This window comes from Aethalodelphis obliquidens, unplaced genomic scaffold (genome assembly GCF_003676395.1).
Source record: "Aethalodelphis obliquidens isolate GAN/ISIS:26980383/991018 unplaced genomic scaffold, ASM367639v1 scaffold100, whole genome shotgun sequence".
NCBI lineage: Eukaryota > Metazoa > Chordata > Mammalia > Artiodactyla > Delphinidae > Aethalodelphis > Aethalodelphis obliquidens.
The window spans coordinates 1,307,132-1,323,545 of NW_020838044.1; the positions used below are offsets into that span (position 1 = coordinate 1,307,132).

The 16,414-nt window shown below is 34.6% G+C and overlaps 1 protein-coding gene and 1 long non-coding RNA gene across 3 annotated transcripts in view; both read left to right on the top strand.

Moving 5' to 3' along the window:
* STXBP3 (syntaxin binding protein 3) overlaps positions 1–16,414 on the top strand; it is a 54,542-nt gene that overhangs the window by 8,622 nt on the left and 29,506 nt on the right. For both annotated transcript variants that reach the window (XM_027096281.1, XM_027096282.1), the window contains exons 2-7: positions 2,081–2,130; positions 2,749–2,830; positions 6,090–6,166; positions 8,778–8,856; positions 10,114–10,214; positions 14,892–15,046. In XM_027096281.1, the coding sequence (XP_026952082.1) occupies positions 2,081–2,130; positions 2,749–2,830; positions 6,090–6,166; positions 8,778–8,856; positions 10,114–10,214; positions 14,892–15,046 (544 nt within the window). The remainder of the gene's footprint in view (positions 1–2,080; positions 2,131–2,748; positions 2,831–6,089; positions 6,167–8,777; positions 8,857–10,113; positions 10,215–14,891; positions 15,047–16,414) is intronic.
* LOC113614622 (uncharacterized) lies at positions 11,345–13,779 on the top strand. Its single transcript, XR_003430695.1, has 2 exons — positions 11,345–11,480; positions 12,119–13,779. It is a non-coding gene; the product is annotated as an uncharacterized LOC113614622 (long non-coding RNA).

Here is a 16,414-nt window from a genome sequence, read left to right on the forward strand (position 1 = left end):
TGACTAGTTTCTGCCATATGTGACAGTGCAGTTGCTAAGGTGGTAAAGACTGGAATGAGTTCGGCTAGGGAGCTGTTCAGTCTGCTCCGTCATAAATTCCATGAGCATTCATTTCTAAGAGAAAGACATAAATTCGGCAAAAATTAGCAAAATGTCTTTGATTTTCAGCTTGTTTTAGGTATACAGGAATAAAGCAAGTTTAGAAAGGGAAGTACCATAATGTTTCAGTGCCTCAGTGCTACTTGAGGAAATCCTTCCTCTTTGCCTGTAGAATACCAAAATCCACTACTTTAGGCTTAAATTATGGTTAAATACTTCAGGCTTTTGCCATAAATCTATATAACATCATAATCTTCCCAGAAACATATATAAGCCTCTTAATATCTTAACGCTTCCACACCTCTCAATCACAATAAAACCTTTCAGATCACAATTCTTATGATGAGTGTCAGTAACCCTTATTAAATATACCCTCTGCTTGGACATGTCATTTTTTAACATGGTGCCAAAAACTTGTTGGTAAATTTCCAAAAGCATTAACTTAAATATAAATTAAGAAATAGAAAAGTTTAAATGAATTATATAAGTATCTCATTATCAAGAATTAATGGGGCTTCCCTGGTGGTCCAGTTGTTAAGAATCCACCCGCCAGTGCAGGGGACACAGGTTCGAGCCCTGGTCCGGGAAGATCCCACAGGCCGCAGAGCAACTAAGCCCATGCACCACAACTACTGAGCCCGTGCTCCACAACAAGAAGCCAACGCCATGAGAAGCCCGCGCACTGCAACGAAGAGTAGCCCCAGCTCACCGCAACTAGAGAAAGCCCGCTTGCAGCAACAAAGACCCAACACAGCCAAAAATAAAAGTAAACAAAATAAATAAATTTAAAAAAAAGAATTAATGAAAAACAAGAGTTACTGTAATTTACATTTAATTTTATTTTATGTGTTACATTACTACAATTTTCAAAATTAACTGAGAATAAAACATTAAATGTGGGAAATTTTTATCTTACAAAGTAGAATAACAGGTATTTGTGTGAATTGCCTCTGTGTATTTTATTTAGTAATTTAAAATATATGTTTACATTAATTTTGAAAATCATTGCAAGGAATGCATTAGTAAATATTTACTGATTATAAATAAATTCTGAATATTTGTATCCTAATGCTGTGACACATTTTTGAAAATTGTAGTAAATCAGGAAGAAACTTACTTATCTAGTTTTGATTGTCAGATGTAATTTAGCAATGGGCCAGTTAGGGCTATTCCTGTGGGTTTTTTGTTTTTGTTTTGTCCAGGCCATGGTGGCATGTGGGATCTTAGTTCCCCAGCCAGGGATCGAACCTTGCACCATAACAGTGGAAGTGCAGAGTCTTAACCACTGGACCACCAGGGAAGTCCCAGTTTGTTGTTTTCATCTTGTTTACTTAGGATTTAAGTAAATAGGAAAAACCAAGTGAGATAATACTTTCAGAAATATTTTCCAGATATGTTTATATAATTAAATATGTTAGCCTTTTTTAAAAATTTATTTATTTTTGGCTGCGTTGGGTCTTTGCTGCTGCGCGCAGGCTTTTCTCTAGTTGCGTTGAGTGGGGGCTACTCTTCATTGTGGTGCGCAGGCTTCTCATTGTGGTGGCTTCTCTTGTTAAGGAGAGCGAGCTTTAGGTGCACTGGCTTCAGTAGTTGTGGCTCATGGGCTCTAGAGCGCAGGCTCAGTAGTTGTGGCGCATGGGCTTTTTTGCTCGACGGCATGTGGGATCTTCCCAGACCAGGGCTCAAACCCGTGTCCCCTGCCATTGGCAGGTGAATTCTTAACCACTGCGCCACCAGGGAAGTCCCTAGCCTTTTTAATAATATTCTTATTCTCAAAGATTAAAAATATATTACAGTTTAAATATACCATATAGGTTATGTATTAAAGAGAACTGGATTTTTACTTCGAGTTTAACATGTGAATGTGCTTTTTATGTAGCTGAGCAATTCCAGTTGATATTTCCCCAGCCATCTTGGACCTTTTGAGTAGTTATTCTGACTGTTGATTAAAATTCCTAAATAGTTCCCTTTTTCTTTGCAGAGATAAAAGCAACAGTGTTTGATGACTGCAAGAAAGAAGGCGAATGGAAGGTAGAATTTGCATACTCACATAGAATTTGCATGAAGCTAGAAGCCTTTATTGAAGACTTCTATATATTTTACTTATTATACTTCTATAAAAGTATAGAGTCTAGAACCATACTGCTTGTGTTCACATCCTAGCTTTACCTCCTATTAGCTGTGGCTTCTTGAACAAATTACTTGACATCTCTGTGCCTCTGTTTCCTTATCGATAAAATGGGGATGGAAGTACCTCATAGGGTAGTTGTAAATATTAAATGAATTAATCCATGTAAAATGCTTAAAATGGTGCCTAGAACAATTATAATTCTACAAGTGGCATTTTATAATTTTAAGAAAATTTGATGTTAACATACATTTAAAATGAGCAAGTTCTCTGCTTCAAAATGAAAATATTTCTATTTGCTTACTTATGTATAATATCATGTGTCCGTACATTGAGGAAATAAATTTCTAGGTCATGCAAGTTAAATGAATTGAGATAATTTTGCCCACTGTCCTAATATTTTAATTTTATATTATAAAAAGTTTATAAGTTTGAGTAGGTTTAATGCATTAAATTCTGTCTTTTGTGAATTCTTAGCAGTCAAATGCTGATAGTATTTCTTAATTTATATTCATTTTAAGATAATGCTTCTAGATGAATTTACTACTAAGCTTTTGGCATCGTGTTGCAAAATGACAGATCTTCTAGCAGAGGGTATAACTGGTAAGTGTTACAAATACTCATCACGAAAAACTTTTCTTATTATGATTGGGAGAGTTTGAAGTATTAATAAATTTTAGTAATTGTGTTTCTCAGGGGGTTATGTTTTATTTTTTTAGTAATTCTAGCCGTAATAATTACACTGGACATTCTTTTCTTTGTGAATCTTCAGAATAACCTCTGTAAGTCAGAGTTTTTTCCCTCAGCTGAGACATATAATTAAGCACCCCTAACCAAGACTAAGTTGCCTTATTGAGTTTGTTCTTCAAATTTTTTATTCTTACGTATTTGTTACAGTTTTGTATGCTGATGCACTAGGTTTACCTTAGTATTTTGATGAATGTTTGTGGTTTTCATGTATTGTTTTTAAATGAATAGTAAGATTTATGTCATAAAATCAACTTTTGTACATATTTACAAGTGTATACGTTTCTCTTTATTACCTAAAAATGAGACTATTAATTGTAAATTTAAATCAGCTTTAGTGTGGGATTATGGGAAAAAAATCACACTACCACAGTTGCTGTCTTCCACTGGGCAGGATTGTGTTAACGAGTTTTTAATTTCTCTTACATTTTGGAGAGAATACCAATATCTTGTACCATTCATAATCATATCATCATCTATATAACTCATCATCCTTTAACTCATCTATTTAAATTTGCCTTCATAACAGCCCTTTAAAGACAGATATTAATACCCCGATTTGTAAAGTGAAAACTGGGACTCAAAGTCAAATATAATTCTTTTATATTTTGGATTCTAGTATAATATCTGTATCCTCTGTCACTCCTAACTTGTGAGGTTCAAAAGTACACCCAGTATTCAAGAAAGTGTGAGCATTGGGTAGAATGAGAGGATTACCTAAAAAATTTAGCAATGTTTACTTTTTGATATTTATTAATAAAATAATCTTTTATTGTTGATTACATATTCAGTTTGTGGTCTTTATGACCTTCAGTAGAAAATTAAGCTCTGAACTAGAAATTAGAAGATTAAAGCCTTGATTTTTCTACTAACTAGATAAGTGTAATATTGATTAAGCTACTTAAGTTTTGTTACATTCCCAGAGTCTCTCTGATGTGCAGTTAGAGAACCATTTGATAATATGTGTACAGCACTATGAAGCTACAGAACCATTTTGCACTGTAAGGAGGTTTTTATTGAATTTTTATAGACCATTGTTTCTTACTGTGTGTTCAGTGTTGATTGATATTGTTCAAGGAAAGGACTCTGTGGCCACGTTAGTTTGGGAAACTGCATTAACAAAGCTAACAGTTTTCTTTAGGACTTTTTTGGAGTTTTTTATATGCTAGCAGATAATGTGGATCCCCTGTGAATAGGTATAGTATTCAGTTTTCTAAACTTATTTGACCACAGAAGCCTTTTTTGGGAAGTATTATATAGGACTGTATATCATGGAGCGTATTGCTGTGGATTGTTCTCAATATCCTCCAGTCACCTAGGTTTGCTCTGATTTAATCATAATCATATCTACTAACTTGAACATGGCACATTTCTTTTGAGTTCCACATCAGCTCACCTGCATTGGCCGTTCAGTGATCAGACTTTCTGTCTGCGTTCAGGTCATTTGTGAAAATATTCAGTGTGTCTTGGAACTTTTAAAAACCATGAGAAAAAAAATACACGTGTGATTCTACCTCAGTGTCTCCACTAAAGTCAAGTAAAAACCTTTAAAAAAAAATAGACTTGGAATTAGATTATTCCTTTGTCACTATTATAGGAATAATCATAAAAACCTTTCTTTTTTTATCATTTAATAGATATCCACTTTTCAGTGAATTGAAGAAGTGGCACTTTCTGCTATTGATAACCAGACATTTCAGAATCTTTTCAAAGTCTGTGTTCTAAATCATATTACAACATTTTAACATGTACGTTACTCTCCAAACATAATACATAGTATGTACAGCATAAGATGACTGTAAGACACTTTATTTTGGGCACTAAGCAATAAAAGTAAATTAACACAGATTTAACCATAATCTTTTAAAGGTGAAATTACAATTGTTGGGAGTGGAGATAAAAATAAAATTAACTATTTCCTCAGAAATCTTATTTGATATCCTCTCTAACAGAAGCTATGATAAACCTATACTATACTAGTATAAATTTAGGGATGAGAAAATGAATCATCGTATTTAAAAGAGAAGTCCAACAGTAGCCTTCCTTGCATGTCAGATTAATGTTTTAAATTCTTTCTAGGCCCTTTGCCAGCGTGAATCTTGAAAGATGGTTCTCTTGATTTGTAGAATGATACTTTAAGTTAGTATTGTTTTAATATAGCCTTCATAGTTAATTTGACAATTTAGGGCTTACTAGTTTTAAATTCACTTTGTTTTATATTAGTTATTTATAAAGTTCTTAATTTCAATAATAAAAATATAATTGATTAAATTATGGTGATACTTCATTGTTGAAAAATGATTTATATTAATGTGTGGTTTTAAAAGAAAAAGAGTTAATTGGCAATTTATTTAAAGAATGTTATAGCAGTTGAAAACTTAGACTCTAGAGTTGGACAGATGTGGGTTGGAATCCTGTCTCTTCTTTCTTACTGTGTAACTTGGATAAGTTTCTTAACTTTTTTAAGCCTCAGTTACCTCATTTGTAAAATACATAAAGGGTTATTATGAGGTTTAACAGATAATTCATGCTTAGCCTGATTTCTGATATTATATTTTCTATTATTATAGTAGAATATTTTTTTAAAGAAATACATTTTTTTTTTTCGATACACGGGCCTCTCACTATTGTGGCCTCTCCCGTTGCGGAGCACAGGCTCCAGACGCGCAGGCCCAGCGGCCATGGCTCACGGGCCTAGCCGCTCCACGGCATGTGGGATCTTCCCAGACCGGGGCACGAACTCGTGTCCCCTGCATCGGCAGGTGGACTCTCAACCACTGCGCCACCAGGGAAGCCCAAAGAAATACATATTTTAATTTTAAATGCATTTCTTGGTTTCTTCATGGCATGTTGATTGCTTATGCTGGTAGACCTAGCTATCAAATAGCTGCTTTATCTTTTTTTCTCATGATGAACACTTAGCCCAGAGTTTAGGGAAGACACATTTTCAGGACTTTTTAATTTTTCAAGTGAAGACAAAGAAAACGTTAAGCCCAGGATATACAATTGTGTTTCTATATTATTATAAATAAAGAAGTACAGTGAATTTCATTTAAAAATTGTTTCAAGTTTATAAATATTTGGTTATATAAAATGACTTTTTTTTTTTGGTTAGTTGTGGAGAATATTTATAAGAATCGAGAACCTGTCAGACAAATGAAAGCTCTTTATTTTATCTCTCCAACATCAAAGGTGAGTGTTTTGAATCTTTAAAAAGTATGTTCTTCAAAATTTTCACCATTGACATGATTTTCTCTTAGAAAATTCAAAGTAATAAAATGTCCTTTATTAGATGCTTAGGAGAGTCTCCCTGTGTTAGAAGATTGTTTCATTTGCATTCTTCTCAATGAGAATATTTAAGTGAAAGAATTCCTTTCTCCCTGTCTATTAAAGCAGAATTTAATTATATAAAATGATAGAGTTTCTTTCAATAATTTGTACCCATGCAGTTTCTATTCAACCATAATTTTTAGGAGGATGGAAATGTATGTAAAAGAAATGGTCTTGGATTAATCTTTCATTTATCTTAGTGACTTCCCTATAGTATACATATATGTATGGGTGTACACACATATATGTATGTATATATGCGTATATGTATGTGTATATATATTTTTTATGGGAAAGGTATTTCTTTATAATCTAACCATGATTTAATTCATACTTAAAGCCAAAACTGTAGAGCCATATAAAGTATCAAATTCCTTTATTCTGTATAGTATCTGAGAATGCATTTTCCAACACATCCTTTGGCTTATTCTTAGAATAAGAATTTTAATTTGGCAATTCCAATTTCATTTCTTCTAACTCTAGCAGAGCAGACAGTAGGGAAAAACCCAGACATTTACTATATGGTCTCTACATATTGGCTGCTGGTGGATTTTAATGACGTTTTATATCTTATCCATAATATAATTTTATAAGATAAAATTCATGATCGGAAAAAATGAAAGAAGCACCATTTTCACCTACTAAATAGGCAGAGGGATTAAAAAAAAGTGTGTATATGTAGACATTTATTTATTTATCTATGTATCCTATTCTAGCTGTCAATACCCATTATCAATGGTTAATGGAGTAGAAACTACTATATACTGCTAGTGGGAGTATAGATTAATATAGCCTTTTTGGAAAATAATTCACTGTATCAAGAACCTTGAAATGTTCTGAATCTTGGAGTTTATTGTAAAAAAAAAATCAAATAAATTGTCAAGCTAAATTTCAAAAGCAATAAAGATATCCAGATAAATTCTTAGCATTAACAAATACTGGTATGAAATACCATGTGGCCATAGAAAATGAGGTTTCTAGAAAATTTTAATGATCTGTATAAATGTTAATTTTTAATGTGAGTGACAAAAGCAGGATACAAAATTATGTATTCAATAAAGTATCAAAGGATTTAAAGAAAATGATACCTGAATGTGACTCCTTTATCTACCACAACCAACTCCAGTTTCTCTTCCTGTCCTGAATCAATTAGCTCTTGGGTTCTATAGGCCTCTGGGTGTATGTGAGGCCTTGGGCTCCTTGGGTACTTGTAGAGAAACTTGGTGTGAGATTTCCTTCCTCAGGGGCTGGGTGAGCACGTGGAGACCAGCATCAGAGAGTTCCCAAGCAAGGGTCATAAAATGACAGATTTCAGGAAGAGTTTATGTATGAGATCTGTGAACCCTAGGGGAAAGGTCAGTTGGGTGGATTTTTGCTTTTATACTTACAGCCCTCAGGAGGAGAAACTTCTTTGCCTTCCTCTTCGCCATCCTCTTCTTATGGTACTGCCTCTATTTAGGATACTCCAACAACTAAACCTAAGCTTCAAATGAGCTGACAAAGAGAAGCAACCACACATCTAAGTAGGTCAGGTGGCCAGAGAGAGACAGTTTAGTAAGAATGAAAAAAAGGGCACGTCTAGCAACGTATAGGGGCTTGGAGGGAAGAATGATAACCAGAACAGAAAAACAGTACACTTAAGAAAAGTCTGGTATAGCACATAAACTTTCTGAAGCTCAGAAGTGTATTTTCTCAGTTAAAGAGTTAATTGAAGAGGATAATCACTATGGAAATTTGAATTAATAGTCTAAAAGATAAAATGGAGTATCTCAAAGCAAAAAAACAATCATTGAAATCATGAGGGGAAGGATAAGAGACTTGCAGGATAGATTCATGAGCTCTAACAGAAATATACTAGTTCTAGGAGTTGCAGGAGGAGAAAAAGGAACAGATGGATGAGAGAGAATTAAATTGTTTGTTCTTCATTTTTGCTTTCAGGCTACTGTATCTTTAAAACTACCAGCATAGAGGCAAATACTATTAGACTATATTACCTGCTCTCCCTCCTCTTCGCAGTCTGCCAGCCTTTGGCTTTTTCTTTCTAATCCCCCTTGACAATTTTAGCTCCTAGCTCACTGTCAGTCTGTTCAACAGTTCACCAGTCATAGTCTGGATGGTTTCATTTTCCCTGTAGGTAATACTTTCAGTACGTTCATTGATTTCTCAATTCCTTGATCTGTTATCTTCCAGTGGTCTTGTCTTTTATGTTGCTTCAGCTTCTCAGTCACTTGACCATTCCTAGAGCTCCTCGTCACCAAAACAGCACTCTATTCATACATTTTACCCTACTACTTACTATGCTTCTAGCTATAACTGGCTAGACAACATAGCATCTTAAAAAATCAGTTTATAAATTAATCTTTTGACAGTTAAGGTTTTACTTTATCATCAAAATAATCTTAGTTATTTCAAAAGATAGCATATTTAACTTAGTATTTGATAAAATGTATATTAACATCTAACCTTTTTTAAGTCTGTAGACTGTTTTTTACGTGATTTCGGAAGTAAATCGGAGAACAAATACAAAGCAGCGTATATCTACTTCACTGACTGTAAGTAGCTTTGTAAAAGTTATTGCTTCATTATTTCAAATCCTATTAATTATGAAGTATTTCTTGTAATGCTATTTTAGTACTAGTGCTTTCTATTTATTGTTTGTTCTAATTAGGTTAGAAGGAATCTAAAAATATAAGATTATTTCTATGCTAATTCATGGTAAGGTGATAGAAAATTAAATCATTCCAAACTAGTTTCAAAAGATAGTCATTTTTGCTGGTGTACAGGGGTGAGGGGGTTGATGGAGAGGGCTATCCCTCAAATTCTGTGCCAATAACAGGAAGAATTCTTCTTTAAATAAAAGTTTCAACTGGGGATTTGATTATATAATAAAAAAATAAGACGCTTTGGGAGATGCACTGAAGAAACTGCCATCTGTTTGCTAATATTAAGCGAGAAAACCTATCACATTTCTTTTTCTATGCTGTACATTCAAATAAAAAGCAGCTTTCTATATTATTTTTCCTGTAAATTTTTATTTTTCCTGTAAATTTTTATTTAGCTCATACCTAGTAGTAGCTTGCAATTTTTATAAGGCCATATCATAAGTATTTGTCATTTAAGTAACCTTATTATACAGAAATTCATGTTTATGGAATTGATAAAATTTAATGAGTATGAAGCCTCTTTTAATTTAAGGCATTTTGAGGATAAAGAACAACATGTTAAAAGACAGCAGAAGCCAGTGGTTGATACTCCAACCTAGTTTTAGTGAAACTATATAAGCAGTTAGGTAAGAGGGGGGAAAAGAAAGGTTCTAAAGTCCAGAACTTACTAGTTTAGAGGTTTAGAATTTCCTGACACTAAAGGATATCCTGTAATTCAAGGAAAAATTAAAAATTTGTGTGGTGTGGCTGCTCTTAATGGTAGATTTAGAAAAGTAGTATAAATTCCTAAGAAGTTCTGAAAGTCCTGTGAAAGTTTATTAAGTCCTTAGTTTGGACTTGATTTTCCTTCCTAACAATTTTAGTTTGCTGTATTAGCAGCTCTCTAAGGAAATATATCTTAGGTTACGGTGGATATGAATGGGGAAAGTGGAATTTCTATTACAGCCCTCATTACTAGAATGCATCTGTTCTATAAAGTGAAAAAACAGTATTTACATATTATTTCTGTCCTCATAGTAAAATTACTTTGTGAAAGTCAGTAATTATATATAAAAAATAAATATCTTGGATGTTGGAATGATTTACTCAAAAGAAGGAAAATTTAAATGCAGCTATATGCTTTGATTTTGTTTTTTTCCCTCTCAGTTTGCCCTGATAGTCTCTTTAACAAAATTAAGGCTTCTTGCTCCAAGACAATAAGAAGATGTAAAGAAATAAATATTTCCTTCATTCCACTTGAATCTCAGGTACTTTCTATTTTTATTTTTTTAATTTATTTTTTATTAAAACAATTTTTTTTTTGAGCAGAGAAAGGTTTGTTACAAGGGTCAAGCAAGGTGAATGGGCAGCTTGTGCTCAGAAGACCCAAATGCCTTTTATTTTTAAGTTTAGTTTATAATGGATTTTAAAATTCAGTTTTATGAACTTATTTGTTAATAAGGTTTATCCTAAAGATGTTTTATATATTATATATTTGGTGAAGTTTGAACAATCCACAAATAAATATTTCCTCTGATGAAGGGAGGAGCATGAGTACTAAATTGGAATATAACATTAATAATGAAAGTGGACTTAAATTTCGTATCTCCCGCTAAGTCCTGTGTGTGTCAAGGTTTACAGACCTATCAGATTATGAAACCAGAAGATTTTTAGCATAATGTTTGTTAAATGACTCCAAAGAGATAAATACTTTTCGCTTCTGTAACCATTTGTGATATTAAAACAAAGTTCTTTAGTAAACTTTTTACATAATGTTATATAAACTATTATTTAATTTATAAAATGAAGGATTTTTGTAGATTTGTTTTGCCTTTGGAATAGTTAATGAGCCTTCAATTAATAATTGCAAACACATAGTACTTTCTCTGTGTCACTTTCCTAAATGCTTTACATAAATGTATGCAAGTAATCTTCACAATAGCCCTATGAACAGATGATAATTCTATCTACATTTTAAAGATGGGGGAATCAAAGAGGTTAAGTAACTTGCCGTAATCACACAGCTGGTGCATTGTTTAGCTCTGTTCTCTGTGTTTGGATTCCAACATTTCATAGAATTGAAATAGTTTACTGTTGTTTGGAACTCTAAGGTCAATATTTTAAGAAATAGAATGGTCCTGGATAATGAATTTTTCTTTTAAGCTGTTGCTGGGTTTTTTGGGTTTTTTTGTGTGTGTGTGTGTGTTTTAATATTATTTATTTATTTGGCTGCGTCGGGTCTTGGTTGTGGCACACGGAATCTTCGTTGAGGCACACGTGATCTTTCTTTGCGGTGCCCGGGCTTCTCTCTAGTTGTGGCATGTGGGTTTTTCTCTCTCTAGTTGTGGCATGCAGGTTTTCTCTTCTCTAGTTGTGGCGTGTGGGCTTAGTTGCCCCGTGGCATGTGGGATCTTAGTTCCCCGACCAGAGATCAAACCTGCGTCCCCTGCATCAGAAGGCAGATTCTTTACAACTGGACCACCAGGGAAGTCCCTAAGCTGTTGCTGTTTTTGACAAAGAAAGACCATAATCAAGTTTGTAAAATTTTAAGATATCTGCTTAACATTAAACTGTTTTCCAAAGGTTACCTTTAGATTTATTCTTTTTCATATGATATGTAAGTTCAGTGTAGAGTGAAAATGGGCATCCTAAAATGTTGTGGGATTAAATAGCGGTGTGAAAAATATTACAAATGTGTCCAGAGCATCTTGCCGCACAGAAGATAAATACGGTTTTAGCCTCAGAATTCAGTAAATTTCAATAATTGCTGTATATGGAGGAGAGGTTTGTGTATATATCTGACTAATTTGATGGCTGATGGAAATAACTTGTCTTTGTGTGTATAGACAAATCTCATGAGACTCTTCTACTTACCAGTCTTTGCAAAATGTTATGATTATTTAAGCTCCTATCTGTTGGCTATGTTTTTTCCCTAAAAAGTTTTTTCTTTTAATTTACTTCCTTGATAAATATCTTAAGGGAGTTTACTTAATAAATTTAACTGTTATGGGGAAATTACAGTGAAAATTGTAATTTTCTCAGTTTTGTATTGTGACCTTTTGTTTGTTTGCAAGTGAAGATATAAATGAAATACTGCTAACTGCTTTGAGCTGTAAGCAAAGGCCTATGTGAGCGTTTATCAAGAGCATGTGCTGTGGACATTGTCTTCTAGATGCAAAGAGTATGCTATGGAAAGATGATCAAGATATGTGCCCCACCTCATCCGAGAGCTGTGAAAGAGATACAAAGTATTACGCATCTTCAAAACAATATCAGTTAAGATTAGGTTCAACTGCATATAACAGGACAACTTAAACTTTCAGTGTTTAACCAAGTTGGAAATTTATTTCTTGCTAATATACAAAAAGTCAGGAAGTGGGCTATATAAGTCCGGTATGCTGGCTGTACAAAATTGTCAGGGGCCTGGTCTCTTAGGGATGGCCCTCATGATCCAAGATGTCTGTAGAATTATTATGTTCTCATTTGAGGAAGGAGGATGAAGGAGAGAAAGAAGAAAGTACATTTTCATTTATATCTTATTAGCTAAAATATAGTCACATGGCAATCCCCAAGTGCATGGAAAATGGAAATGTAGTCTTTTAGCTGAGCGTATGGCTGCTTACCCCAAATAATTGGTATGATTACTGAAAAGTAAGGGAACAATGGTTTTTTAGGAGGCAGCTCATAGTCTGCCAAAAGAGGAGATTAATTCTTACTAGGAAAATGAGAAAACACTTGAAAAATAGAATTTCGTAAGGTAGTAATGAAGAGGGAGGAAATATTCTAAGAAGTGAGAATAGCGTGAGTGCAAAGATACAGAAGCAGGAAAGTGCAGGGGAGCAGCAGGAATAAGGATTATAATGGGTGATGGTATGATAGATAAGGCTGTGTCTGTAGGTAGGTTGGGACCAGGTTGTAGGAGGCACCAGGTTCCATCAAGAGTGATAGCAGAAAATGGGCTGGTACAGAAAAGTCCTAAAGTCTTTAAGGAAAAGTAGAAGTTGGGTGATCGTTGAGGAGAAATTGGTAAAGTCAGAAATGATAGTCTTCCGAAGAAGAGAAGTTGGACATTCATCATATTTCGAAGTTTCATAGAGAGGAGAGTAGTTGACTCCTCCTGAATCCATGAGTCAAAGGGATTAAAGAAAGCTCTCTTTCCCTTTCAAAGGGTTTAAGGTAATTAATGCTGTCACATATACATTAGGGCAATTAGATGGAAAGCATTAAAGAATATAAGGGAGTTTGTTTACAGTTGACCTCAGGGAGTACAAAAAGTCTGGTATAGTTAGTGGAGAGGGTGCTAGATTGTATCTAGGTAGAAACAGAGCTAAGCTGGCTATAATTTAGGAAGAAAAGTAGAGGGAGGTTGTGGGGGGAGAGTTCCTATATTTAAGGAGCTGATTGTGGGTCATAGAGATGAAGAAAGCATTTAGTAATAGTCTAAAGGAACATGTCATGGTGGTGATGGAAAGTGGGGGAAGGAGAAGGAAGGAAAAGGAAGATGTGAGTATAGAATGAAAACCAGCTCCAAAATTGTATTTGGTTCATTAGAGTATTAGATAATAGCTAAGATTAATTTAAGCTGTGGTAACAACTCCCCAAATCACAGTGCATTACAACAACAAAGTTTATTTCTCCTTCACGTTAGTGTCCATTTTGGTTTGACTGGGGCTTTGCTCTACATCCTCTTCATTCTGGGACTTAGGCTGAAGGAGTAGCCCCTGTCTGGGACATAGCAGAGGGAAAAGAGAAATGGTGGAGCCATACAATGGCTTTTAAAGCTTCTGTAGGGAAGTGGCACATGTCACTTCTACTCACATTCCAGTGACCATAGCAAGCCTGATATCAATGAGTGGGAAGTATACTCCCATAGGGAGAGGCCCTGTAAGGAGGGCAATAAATATTTTTGAACAGATACTATCTACTGCAATGGGGTAGAATGCTATGAGAAAGCCACAGTCCAGCTGTAGGGTGCTTGTTGGCAGTTAATACAGCAACTAAGACTTTGTTAATACAGCAACACAGACATAAGTGGTAGCGTCAGCTAAATCTCAGTCTGTGTTCAGGCTGCTGCTGTTAGTGATGGGTTATGTTCAGAGAAACGAATTACTTTGTGTGAAAGGAAATGCAGGGAAGTTTTTTCATAATTCATTAGTTAACCTATAATGTTTATTACATGTCTACTTTTACACTCAATACATTATCCTAGGCTAAGGGGGATTACTATCATTGTTTAAAAAACAAGATTAAAATTAATTTAATGGGAAAATCTCAACTCCAATTAGAGAGCTTTTTCTTTTGTATTCTTCAAGTAACACAATAATAGTAAATCTCTAATCCAATTCTTTGCATGTAAGTAAATGCTTTTGTTAGTTGAAAAATGTCTGTGAGGTTTCACTGTATATATCGTAAGACCAGTACTATGTCTGGCACAATGCTGTGTCTTTGGGGGAAGTATGTCTCTATTTTAAGGACATTAAGAGTATAAGCTAAAGAGTTGAAATATATATCAACTTTGGAAAATTTCTAGGTTATTCTCTAATGGGTTAAGATTTTAATGTATGTCAAATATATAGACCAATTTTGGCTTTGTTTTATTTCTTTGTGCCAGGTTTTAGATTTTTATTTTTATTTGACTACCTCAGATTTCTTCATCTGCTGCACAGGTAGAGAAAATCAAAGAGTACAATCTTTATATGAAACAAGAATTGAAGGAGAGAGGTAGACTAAGCAGGAAAGGAGAGTGAGAAAAGAAATAAAGGATGAAATCAAGATGACAGAGAATATGAGATTTGATTAAGGCAAAGACACAGTTGTTTCAGGAAACAGCATGGTTGGTGCAAGTATTTTTTTTTAGAATCCCAAGGAATAGCTGTGTTTTTCTAGATAGATATTTTTAGTCAAGTTTCTAAATTGACAGTGTGACTTTTTTTGGCCTAACTTAGGTATATACTCTTGATGTACCAGATGCATTCTATTACTGTTACACTCCAGACCCTAGTAATGCAAATGGAAAAGATATCATCATGGAAGCGATGGCTGAGCAGATAGTTACAGTATGTGCTACCCTGGATGAAAATCCTGGAGTAAGATATAAAAGGTAAGACACTCAGTGGTGCCTTTATATGTTATGCTATCTATTTGCTCTTTGGTGTACAGGTAAGTAATGTCTCTGTGCTTTTGTGTGTTGGTTTGCAGAATTTATTTTCTTTATAAAATTATGCTGTACATATAGGAGATTTAAAGTTTAAGGCTTAAATTTCAGAGTAACTAATATCCTCTATTACTGAATTTCAGAGCTTAAATTTGGTATGGTTTACATGTATATTTTTCATGAGTTTAAGGAATGCTTAGAAGAATGTCTTTGTTGTCCTATGGGGAATACCATCTTACATTTAATGTTTTATTGTATTTCCACCAAATTTAAATAGTCATAATATCTGGATACTGGTTATAGTATCTAAATATCTATGGTATTTAATTCCAGTAGCCATTTTAAATAGATTTTTGGAGGTTTTTTTTGTTTTTTGTTTTTTTACATCTTTATTGGAGTATAATTGCATTACAATGGTGTGTTAGTTTCTGCTTTATAACAAAGTGAATCAGTTGTACATATACATATGTTTCCATATCTCTTCCCTCTTGCGTCTCCCTCCCTCACACCCTCCCTATCCCACCCCTCTAGGTGGGCACAAAGCACCGAGCTGATCTCCCTGTGCTATGCGGCTGCTTCCCACTAGCTATCTATTTTATGTTTGGTAGTGTATATATGTCTATGCCTCTCTCTCACTTTGTCACAGCTTTTATTTTATTTTTGGCTGCATTGGGTCTTCATTGCTGCGCACAGGCTTTCTCTAGTTGCGGCGAGCGGGGGCTGCTCCTCGTTGTGGTGCGCGGGCTTCTCATTGTGCTGGCTTCTCTTGTTGCGGAGCACCGGCTCTTGGCGTGCAGGCTTCAGTAGTTGTGGCACGTGGGCTCAGTAGTTGTGGCTCGCAAGCTCTGGAGCGCAGGCTTAGTTGCTCTGCGGCATGTGGCATCTTCCTGGACCAGGGCTCGGACCCGTGTCCCCTGCATTGGCAGGTGGATTCTTACCCGCTGCGCCACCAGGGAAGCCCGATTTTTGGAGTTTTTTAAAAGTTAAAGTTTGACTTTAGTACTATGTACCTTTATTTATTTGTTTCTTATTAAAAGTAAAGTTTACTGTAAAGTGCATAAATTATATTTATATGGCTTGATAAATCATTCCAAAGTGAAATACCTATCTAATTTCACCAAGGTCAAGAAATAGAATACTAACAGTGTCTCAGAGGCCCCCCTCATGATCCCCTCTAGTCATCACCCCCTGTCTCCTCCCCAGAGATAACTACTATCTTGACTTCTAACACATATTTTAGTTTTGCCTGATTTTGAGCTTGATGTTTTTCATTTCTGGCTTTGTTCAGTATTATGTTCTTAGACATTCATGTTG